The sequence below is a fragment of the Embiotoca jacksoni genome, unplaced genomic scaffold (assembly GCF_022577435.1).
Source record: "Embiotoca jacksoni isolate LCO1_2020_lvr unplaced genomic scaffold, fEmbJac1.0.p SCAF_46, whole genome shotgun sequence".
In the NCBI taxonomy this organism is placed as follows: domain Eukaryota; kingdom Metazoa; phylum Chordata; class Actinopteri; family Embiotocidae; genus Embiotoca; species Embiotoca jacksoni.
This window is the reverse complement of record NW_027185399.1, coordinates 1795279-1806771: the sequence shown is the minus strand read 5'-3', so window position 1 is coordinate 1806771 and position 11493 is coordinate 1795279. Positions and strand designations below refer to the sequence as shown.

The 11493-nt window shown below is 44.2% G+C and overlaps 1 protein-coding gene across 1 annotated transcript in view; it reads right to left on the bottom strand.

Annotated features, from left to right (window-relative positions):
* Positions 1-707: 707 nt before the first annotated feature.
* Positions 708-11493, bottom strand: part of arhgef3 (Rho guanine nucleotide exchange factor (GEF) 3) — an 18873-nt gene continuing 8087 nt past the window's right edge. Inside the window, 13 exon segments of the mRNA XM_069169632.1 lie at positions 708-2406; positions 2507-2696; positions 3215-3385; positions 3678-3935; positions 4023-4063; positions 4066-4098; positions 4397-4494; positions 4618-4679; positions 4905-4960; positions 4963-5028; positions 5153-5207; positions 5703-5732; positions 5734-5811. Of these exon segments, the coding sequence (XP_069025733.1) occupies positions 1757-2406; positions 2507-2696; positions 3215-3385; positions 3678-3935; positions 4023-4063; positions 4066-4098; positions 4397-4494; positions 4618-4679; positions 4905-4960; positions 4963-5028; positions 5153-5207; positions 5703-5732; positions 5734-5811 (1788 nt within the window). The 3' untranslated portion in view covers positions 708-1756.

Here is an 11493-nt window from a genome sequence, read left to right as displayed (position 1 = left end):
GTTTTACTTTTTACACAACAAAGCAAAGAGTTTTTTCCAAGAACATTTTTCTTTTAATTGAGATGTGCAAATAACCGACATATTTAAATTTGGCAGCCTTAATTAATTATTTTCATTGTAATTAGCAACTTCAGCATTGCTAACGTTGACAGTATAGAATTGATTGTCTTCGCACTGTAATCCTGTTTCATGTGTTAGCACATATATTACAAACAGACATGCTTGGCTTTGGTCCTACATTCATATACACAAATACTTCATATACATTCTTTACATATGTACAGTACATACACAACAGGCTCCGCCTTCAACACTTCTCTGATTACCATTAAAAAAAAAACACTGAACATTCGCAGCATGTTTTAACAGCGACAGAAGCTGCAGCTGCTTCAGTTTTACAGAATATTTTGGCAAAAAACTTCAGGGATCGATGATCAGAAGTAAAAAATTCACTGAAGATGAGTTTAACTGTATTTGTATAATAGAATAAATAGAACGTGATAATCCATCACGACTGGATGTACAGCGCAGTTTTCTCCAGTGTTTTCAGACAATACAAGTAATCTGAAGAGAGGATCTAAAAGCTGTTTTGGAAACAGAACGAGTTAAAAAAAACTAAAAAAAAAACGTACTGAGGAGGATTTTACACTTTAACTGACCTGAAAACAGGAAAATAAAAACCTGAGATACAAGTTTGAGATGAGTAGTTTGTTTTTTTTTTGTTTTGTTTTTAAGATTTTGCACTCTGGACACCGACTGACAGGTTTAACAAAATCTCAGTAACAGAGGTGGTTTGTTTAAATCGTAGCACGGCAGATAGAAATAATGGATAAATATGTGAGAATAACTCCAGTGTGGAAAATACTGTCCTTTTCAAATAGTTATTTTTAATGACACAATTTAACGTCAGCAACTGATTGCAGACCAAAATCTACAAATCAGAGTGTTTCCAAAGGCCGGACCAGTGCAAAATATAAGAGACTTTTAATTATGGAAAAATAAAGTAAACTGGGATAAAACTTTTTTTAACAGTTTTGGCCGATGAGGTGATCTTCGGCCACATTTAGACGAACCATCAGGTCAGATTCAAATAAAAGTCTTGAAGAGCTGCATCATTAAAACTGTCGTGTTATTCGTGTGTGAGATGGAAGCGCGAGCGACTTTGAACAAACGTCATCAGTTCTCTTGATTTCAGACACGAGTCAGTGCAGCACACTGGTTACCGCGGTTACCAGCAACCTGGCGACAGCAGTTACGGAGACGTTCGACTCCATTCCTCGGGAGAAGTCACGGAGATCGGTCAGCGGCTACGGCGTGGAGGAGAACAAAACGGAGAACGGAAGAGGAAACTATTTCTTACAAAATTTATAAAATCAATCAACTCTCCGTCTTCTGTGATTGGCCGCGAGACACAACAGGAAACAGTCACGCCAGCGTGTGGACTCCGCCAAAATAAAACAACGCATTTCACATTTCTGTGAACGCTATGCATAAAAATAAAAGTTGGAGAATAAAAACAGAATCATCAGCTGATCTTAAGGCCGGCCCACGTCAGCTGATCTTAAGGCCGGCCCACGTCAGCTGATCTTGGTCTTGTGACTGCTCCCGAGGACTGAAATCTTCTGTTAAAACACGCTGGTCTCAACAAGTTTGTCCGTCGTCTTTTGACTTTGTCCGTCAGTGACATCATCATCATCATCATCATCAGTTTGATTGGCTGCAGTCCTTCGGCGTGTCGTCCCGTGTTTATTTGGCATCAGCACCTGTACGTCAGCTCCTCGCTGGTCTCAATGCCGACCTCCTCCTCCTTAGCACCACTCTGCTCCTCCTCCATCACCCTCTCCTCCTCTTGGTTGGGAGAGGAAGAGGAGAGGATGGAGGTGGGAGCATCGTCTCCTCCTCCGCTCAGAGTCTCTTTTCCTTCTTCATCCATGTTGCGGCCGGCAGCGGATCCTGGCTCCGCCTCCATGTCCACACCGGCCTCCGTCTCACTGGTCGCCAGCCTCGTCTCACCCTCCATCCCTACCCCTGACTCCAGACTCCCCCCTCCACCCACCTCCGCCTCCCCACCCGTCACCGTCTCCCGAGTCAAACCCACCTCGTCCTCTTTCTGTCCGTTCAGACCTTCTTCTCCCTCCGACCCCGGTCCTGTCTCCACCTCCCCCCACGTCACTTTTGGACTTCGATGCCCCTCCCATCCCCCCCGTTCCCAACGCCCCGTCTCCAGACGTCCCGTCTCCAGACTTCGCCCCGTCGCCGGCGGCTGCTCCCCCGTCAGCGCCGCTGCCTCCTTTGCCTGCCGGATGCAGTTGATCCACTGCTGCTTGTTGAAGGCGTCGCTGGCCTGGAAGCAGTGACTCTGCAGCGGACCGCCGCTCCGGAACGAAACCCGGAAGAAGTTCTTCGCTGTGAAGGACAAACAGAGACACGGGCGACGTGAGCGGATCCTTATTTTCTCTCCTGCCGGCGACAAAATGAAACCCATCTGAGTAACTGAAGTACTGACTGCGCTCGTTGTTGCTGAAGGCCCCTCGGATGGACCCGCCCACCCTCATCTCCCCGTCCAATAGGTCCTCCAGGTCCAGCTGCCGGATGGGGATTGGCTGGCGGCAGAGCTGGTAGCTGACCTGCTGCTCGTTCAGCGAGACGGACCGAGTGATGACGAGGACGTCCTGGAACAGAAAGACGTGGAGCTTCTGGAGACGGAAGAAAGGACGGAGGGAAGTTAAGATAAATCATACGATAAGATAAAACACGATAAAACACAATACGACACGATACGATAGTAGAATAAAATAATTTGATTGATTGGAAATCTGATTCCTCCATCAGTGTGTTTAAACATCTTTGTACATTATATTGATGTCTGTTTATCACTCATCCAGGACAAAAACTGGTTAAATAAAATGTAAATTAAATTCTGTGCCAAAGATAATGAAAGTCAACAATCACAACAGTTATATGTTATATTTCTATGTTATGGATCTTTAAAAAAAACAAAAACTGCATTATGTTATAAAGCATGACATAAATGAGAAATTCTGCTTTTGAAGACATCAGAAAAGAAAACCCGGCAGTAAATAAAATTTCACCCTAAATATTCAAGAGTAAATTACAAAATAAAAGCCTCTTGGCATGAATCTCGTCGCCTTACGTCAGTCTTTTTTGATAACAATTAAACAATGAAGCAATAAAACCGCAGCGGTGTACTGACGAGTCCTCGGTTGTTCTTCAGCTCTCCGTGGCAGCTGAGCGTCTTGGAGCGGTCGATGAGTTCGTCCCGCTGTCCGTCCTCGGCGTACAGCAGCCGGTCCTTGTAGTACTGACACTCCGACTCTCCTGTCCGCCGGTTGATGTCCGCCACCACGTTCTGCACCATCAGCATCTGTGTGGCATGAAGACACGCTTATCTCCTCTGGCATCTCATCACGTCATAAAAAACACTGTTGCTAGGAAACGGCAACGTGGACAGCGTCTAGAAGCCACGGAGGCCAACAGCTTAGTCACAGAGGGAAAAGATCGACATTTTCCTCGGACGTAGGATATCACCTAAGTTACGAAGAGAAACTCTACGTGACTAAAGTTTCAATATATTCGCTTAACTTCCGAAGAAAAATGGACTTTCACGGCCTCTGACGTTTCCGTCAAAAGTCGTGGAGTATTTCGTGGTTCCTCACCGCCTCGTCCAGGTGCTGCCGGTCCGGGTGGTCGTTGGCCGTGTGCTTCAGGATCTCCCGGAGCAGCAGCGGGTACTTCACCAGCCGGCTGCGCGGGATGTCCAGGAAGTTCCACAGGTCCAGCTTCCTGCTGAAGGGCGACAGCAGGCAGCGCTGCAAGAAGTCCTGCACCCGCAGGTCCTGCTTCTTCTGGTCCAGCAGGGCTTTGGCCTTCACCTGGTTGCTGCAGTACGACGTGTAGGAGGCGAGACACGGCAGCTGCAGGGACACCGAGACAACGGACCGACATCTCGGTTACTGCGACAGCGTCGTCTTCTGAAGAAGACGGTTTCGACGAACACTCACCCAGCCGGTCAGGATGTGTCCCACGTGTTCGGTGGACCCGTGGGTTTTCTGGCGTCTCGGAGTCGATTGAGAAGGTCTGAGGAGAGACAGGAAGTCAAAAGGGGACGGACGGATCCCCCAACAACAAGACTGGAGTTTATTTTCTAATATTAACGCTGATATGATACCGTAGAAATCCAGGTTATTTTCAGTCTTTTCTGAAACATAAATGTGTTTTTATTTTGGTTCAAATTTGTCCAAATTACTCGGCCTAACTTCAGATTACTCACTTTTTAATTCAAATGACCAAAAGTCTCTTTTTAGCCGACAGGCTGACGTGACATTTGAAACCCTCCGACGGCAGGAAGGAAAAACTCCGGGTGACCGTCCCCTACCTTCATGCAGCGGTATCAGTGAATCCAGAGTGCCGAAGATCTGGTTCAGCTCCTGTTCAGTCATGATGGACAGCTTCAGCATCGGGTCGTGGTAGGCCCTGCACACACACACACACACACACATACACACACACACACACAAATACACACATGTGAGGAACGTACAATAAGTGTTGGAGGAAAGTCGTCTCTTTAAGAGGGAAATAAACGTTTTGTTTACCTTCTTGGCCAACTGGAGATCCTCCACCAGGTCCTGCTCGCCCTGCGCCAACTCAAATATAGCCTGCAGAGGAAGAGAGGGAGTTCAGGACAAGAAGAGCTGCAGGTCGTTTCAGGTAGAAGTTAAAGAGGTTGAAAAGACGTCAGAGTTCACAATTCTTTCTAAGTATTAAATATTCTATCGAATAAAAACAAAGATATAAAGACGACACAGACGAACCTCCGACTTAACGAAGGCAAAAATAACCCGAGATGTTTAGAGAGAAGGATGAAATAAATAAAAACTCACCTCCTGCCGTTTGATCTCCTTCGGGCTCAGACGGCTGCGTCGCGCCCAGACGCACGGTCGAACGTCTCGCTCCAGAGCTTGCTGTCACGGCGTTTGGAGGCCGCCGCCGTCGCCGTGGAAACCCGCGTGGCGGTCACGGAGGACGAAGGGTTGGAGGAGACCGTCGCTGAGATAACGCGCGTCTTCATCGTCGAGGAGGATGAGGAGGAGGAAGAAGGAGGAGGGGGAGGAGGAAGAGGAGGCGGAGGAGCGGCGGCGGCAGCTCGCCTCCGCCCGGCTGTCGCTACGGAAATTGATGGAGCGCTGCGGAGACAGAAACCGTTAAACCAGCTGTTTGACAGGTAAATTATGATTCTTATTTTCAGATATTTTTCCTTTTTAATGCTGATTGTCTTATTTTCAACATCTTCAGCGATGAGCCCACTTTGGGGCGCCAACGATTCTGTGTGATGATAAAAACTTCAAGAGCTAAAAGTATCTAAACCATTTGTAAATCTTTTGAACTCTGGGTCAGTTTTAGGAGATTTTTTCAACTAAGTCTCCATCTTTTGTTCAGAAATTCAACGACCAAGCTTTCTGAGTTCACTACCCTTCAGAGCAGAAGTGGCCGAGGGCTCGTGGGTTTTGTAGTTTTTTAGAGCCAAACCGACAAAAGAAACAAAGCTCATTAAACTGCTGGTCATGAAAATTATATTATAGGATAAAAAAAATAAATAAATAAAAAAAAAACTGATACATGATTTTGACTTAAATGAAAAAAAACCAACAACTGATGGAGACATCTGATTGGCCGCTCACCTGCAGCGTCTGACCAATCCTCTTGAGCGGCCGCGGTTTTGACGGGCGGCAGCAGGCCGGCCAGAGATGTCACCCTGGAAACGGGCTTGCTGCGCTTGGTGCTGGGCTCCTGCAGGACAGACGGACGGTCACATGATCACATGACCAGAGTCCACCGCCTCGTGGTTGTTTCCATCCACGTCGGTCCGGACCCGTATAACAGATGTCGTCAAGACTTTTGTCCAATAAATCTGATTCTGATTGAACACAAAGCTGCAGCCTGTGAAGGTTATGTCTTTATTTATTTTATTTTTTATTGTGCAAGAATAAAAAAAACTGTTTTGAGAGCAAATTTTTATCCAAAATCAAGTTTAAAAAAAAAAAACCCCATAGCTTCAGTGCTAATGATGCTAACGAAGTAAAAGCTGAAATAATCATTATTATGTTTTCATCTACACCTCGAAACATAATGATTTACATTATGAAGACTTCCTGTTTGGTCCCCGGATGGGAAGCGAGTCCCCACAACGCGAGTAAAACCAGCACACACACACACACACACACACACACACACACACACACACACACACACACACACACACACACACACACACACACACACAGGCATCCAAGTGTTCAAGATTTGTCTCTTTGTCAAACTTCCACCAGACTGCTTTGTCCTGGACCCTATGATCAATCAGTGTGTGTGTGTGTGTGTGTGTGTGTGTGTGTGTGTGTGTGTGTGTACATCTCTGCCCGGCGGGCCTCTCCCCCCCCCCCCCACACACACACACAGCTGACCTCCTGGAAACACAGGAGCCATCAAACTCTTCTCATCATCAGCGCTCCCAGACAGGAACCAGATGACTAAAAGTAAATCGACCGTCTGATCGATCGGTTTTATTGTTTTTTCCACTAAAACACGTCGAACACAGATTTTTTTTTTATGTTCACAGATTAAATAAAACTGTCATTATTCTGGATTATTCAGATTATGTTGCATTATATTCTGTATTGGCCATATCAGAACTAAATCTGGAATAGATCAAGTCAGACCATTAAACCGTATTAAAATAGATTTCATTAAACTAGATTCAATCAGATTAGATTAGATTTAATTAGACTATCACACTAAGTAAAGACAAATTATGTAATTTAGATGAAAGCATGCCAGATTACATTAGATTAAAGATTCACGCTTACACTGAACGATAAACCGAAATACTTTTTTTTTTTTTTTTAGCTGGTCGAGAACAGAACAACATGTGAACACAGAGAAATGATAAGAGATTAAGGAATATAAGAGATTTATAAATATGTGCATCACACTACAGTGAACAAACCACACATCCTAAATAATAACACACGATACTGATGATGGAACGACAACATGAGAACGGCTAAATAATTCAAACGGAGTTCAGCCAGCTGTAAATCCTCCATCTTACCTCCACCTGTTTCCCCATGTCGTTGCTTTTCTGTTTGCAGAGTTAAACTGTTCCAGCGGGCCGAGGGCGGCTGCCCTGCCACCATGCTGCCCCACCCACCACCCACCACCCACCACCCCAAACGCCCTGGCACCCGATCCGGGCCTTTTCCCAGAACCAGGAGAGCCTCTGTAAATATTTATTTTAGACCGGTTAGAGCGTCCAGGAAAGAGTTTGGCAGAGAATCCAGAGGACGTGAACGTCTGCTGATAAGGAGACTGGAAATAAGATCCAGCTGGGAACAGCAGAGGATCCAAGGAGAATAATGAGAACGAGTACGGTGCCACGAGACGAGGAGGTGTGTAGGTCCAACTGGGACGTCAGAGAAACCGGACCGGAACGAGAAACACAGTCCAGGAAGAAATCAATGCCATGAAAGGGTTCGAAAATAATTCGTCCCGAGCAAAGTTTCTTTTGTGCTTTTAGTAACCGAGAAGTTACCAGTTGAGATACAAGAAAGAAGCACAAGAAGGGTTTCTAGCGAAGGTCCAGACCGTCAGAAAGAGTTTGGTACCAGGAGGGTTTCCTGACAACCTGCGCTGGTAGAACCAGAACAAACAAAGGACCAATAGCAGGTAAGAATCTGGATCAAACCTTCAAAGTTTCGATGAATCCGGTGTTGTAGCGCCTGGTGCCTTCAACGGATCGCCGGGAGTGTCGGGATCGGGCTCGGTGGAGTCCACGAAGCAATCTGGCTTTTAAAAAGAGCTTTTTAAAGCAGCTCCCTCTTCTGTTGGGGAGGAGTCCAGAAACAGTTTGGTACCAGGAGAGTTTCCTGAGAACCTCTGGTTGGTAGAATCAGACCAAACCGAGGATCAATGACGGCGGGACGGGAGCTGGATGGAGCCTTCAGAGTTTCCGTAGATCGGCTCTACGACGGATCTCCGGGAGTGTCGGGATCGAAGGAGTCCGGCTCATCTTCTGTCGGAGCCTCCGGATCATCGGAGATCAAACCGGAGTCCAGAAGGAGTTCAGTCTGGAGTCGAGACCGTCTGCAGCTCTGGAGCTGGTCGGCCTCCTCGCTGTCTGGTGGAGGACTCACACTTTACTCATGCTCCCCCCCCCCCTCCCTGACTCACTCACTGCCTCACATCCGTCCTTTCTCTTTCCCCTACACACACTCTTCCTTTTCATTTTATTTGCCACGTCTCTCGCCTTTACTTTTATATATTCTTTCATTGTCAACAAATCCCAGAGAACGTCCAACAAAGCCAGCAGCGATTTCATCATCCCGAGTTATGGTGCGTATCCGAAGCCTGATTTATCTCGTTCCTCTGTGCCAACGAGCTCCATTGTTCTCCGACAAACTATACAAAAAAACCACATCGCACACTGTTGCACTGCTGCTGGAAACACTAAATATCTGTTACTCCACCGCTAAAAATAGTTCCCCGACAAAAGCACCTTTTCCTGCAAAAAAAAAAAAAAAAGGACTTTCCAGCCTTTTTTTATATCAAACTATTTACGTAGGAATTGAAGGAAGTCTGAAAGAAACACCAACAGACAAGTAGTAACTTAAACCTGAAGTTTTGTCTCCCCCTGCTGCCGGTGGGAATAATTATTAAAAAACGTCTGTTGACGTGTGATTGCGTCGAACTTTAAACGACGCGTTCGCACGACAGCTGCAAATGTCCGCAAGATGCAATATACAGATGACCTGTAGGGGCAGTGTGGAGACGTGGCAGAACGATACGGCGGGGGGGGGGGAAATGGACTGTGGGCGGAGCCTGTGGTGTTTTTGTTCCTGTATGATCTCAGAATCAGCCAATCAGGCATCACAACTCCAGCGTGGTTACTTGTTTGGTTACGCCGGGAGCTCGTCATCCGTCAATGTCAACCCGAACTTTAATTACTGAACGGAGTCGCCTGCAGGCAGCCGAAGCCGCGTCCTGGTTTCCAGTCGGGTTTTTTTTTTTTTTTTTTAAGTCAATTACTGTTGGTGTGTTTGTTTTGTTCATGTGGTGAGATCATAAAAATGTTTCCGGAGATGAAAACTGGAGGAGATTACAGTTCATGGTTGACACCTTGTTTGGGTTCAAACCTCAAATTATTTTCTGGTTCCAGCTTCTTAAATGTGCAAATTTACATTCAGTAAAAGGTTTATTGGCTCTAAAGAGATTAAAACGGGCATTTTTAAAAAAAAATATAATTGAGAATTAATCGGGGGAAAGAATAATCCCGTTAATCTGAAGTGTTTGGAGTCCATTTACGTACTTTATCAGGTTGTTTTTTTGTGATTTCCCACGTGAGAAATCAAAATGTAGAAAAACCCAAACGCGACACACACTTTCCTCCTGGATCAGCTGCAAGGTGACGACATCGTGCCGTTTTTAGAAAACGCTTTCACGGCTTCCTCTGAGAAGATGTGAGCGGTTTGGGAGTCGGAGCATCAGCGCTGACCTCCGACCCCTCCAACAAAAGACGATGACTCGGCTCTATTGTCAGTGAACGGGACGGTTGGTACGAGGACGCCCAGCGAGGAACAAACTCAGCCGTGTGACGCATCGACATAAAAGAGAAGTGTCCTAAAGCCTAACAGAGGTGTGGTGATGTGTGGAGGCTCTTTGTTCATGATATAAATATAAAAACATTACCAATAAATCTACCGCGACGTGAAAATCGGGTCACATTTAATCCCTGATGAGCTGATATTCAGTCTTTAATTTCTTTACAACTTTGTTTAAAAGTATTTATTATTATTCTAACGTGTTTTCATTTATTGGTTGTGATATTTAAATTTATCATTTTTGCAACTGAAATTTCAAATTCTTTATTAAATGTTTTTTTTTACCATAACAATTACTTCTTTTGCTTATAATTGTGTTTGAGTGAAATAATTATTGCCTTTTCTGATTAAAGTAAGAAAATAAAAAAACAACATGTTTTTGCTGCCAGAAGGAAACACGCCTCGTTGTTGTTTGCAGTTTTCTCTCGACTCACTAAACCTCGTCAATAACTTCATCGTGCGGCCGGAGGGATTCAGATCTTAATTAACTGAATCTATAACGAGCGTGCTGTCGAACAGCAACGACAGCAGCGCCACTTCAAACATCTGATCCACATCTGGAGCGGCAGTGCAGTCGAGTGATCAATTAATCAGCAAAGATTTTGAGAATTGATTGACAGCTTGAGTTCTTTTTCAAGAGTAAACATGGAAAATGTTTTATTTCACTGTAAACTGAGTATTTTTGAGTTTTTTGACCGTTCGCAAGACAAAATAGAATATTTGACAGCGTTCCTCGGCAAAATGTAATAATTTATAATAGAATTAATTAAATGATTAATCTAAAAAGATATTGGCAGAGTAGTTAATATTGAAAATAATTGTTCTTAGTTTTAAGCCAAGCGTCTCTTTATGATATTTAACCACTTTATTTCATCTATGTTGGTAATTTTTGATGATAATTAATTTTTTTTGCAAGAAAAAGGATCAAAACGATTGTTTTCAGGCATTTAAAAAATAAAAGGATATTCTTGAAATAATTTGTTTTTGTTTTATTTGTTATATGTATATTTTATGTTCTATTTATAATCAATATTTTTTAAGTTTAAAAATCTACTTTTGTTGGACGTACAAGTAGCATCATAATATACTTAAAGAAATGCTCATCATGTGTTTATATTTTCAGTAAAATATGTCATAATATTATAAATATAAACAGTTATTGATGCAATAATGTAAACATCACTAAAGTTAAATTTATTAACATCCGAGCTCGCTTTAATATCTATAATAATCAATAATATCATAAGTTTTGGGTTGATTTCATTTTGTGTCAATAAATCTTAAACATCCAACAAAAGCTGTCAATATTTCAAGTGTTATTTTAAGTATTATTTATATTTATATTTAAAGTACTCGAGTAAATGTACTTATAGTTACTTTCCACCACTGAACACTGGACCCAAATAATAAATTAATTCCAAATCAATTAGACTTCGATTTGATTTGATTGATCTTTAGTTCATCTGTCGACATAAAACAGGAAGCCCCGTCCTGACCTTTGACCTTTGGCTCCAGTTGAAGGAGTCTCCGGGTCACTTATTAAAGGCTGGATGGAACAGAACGAGACCGATGGAGCGTTCAGGTCTGCTGCCGCCGAGCGGCGTGGACATCCTGTCGGACCGAGCCGAGAGGGAAACGCCCGGGGAAGGAACCAGGCTGCTGGCACGGGGCTAAAAATACAGGAGGAGGGGCCCAAAACGAGGGTCGAGGGCCCCCACGAGGGTCGAGGGCCCCCACGAGGGTCTGGAGACACAACAGAAGTCTAGTTCGGTACTTTTCCGACATTTCAAAGGGATTTTTTTTTTTTTTTTTATGCTCT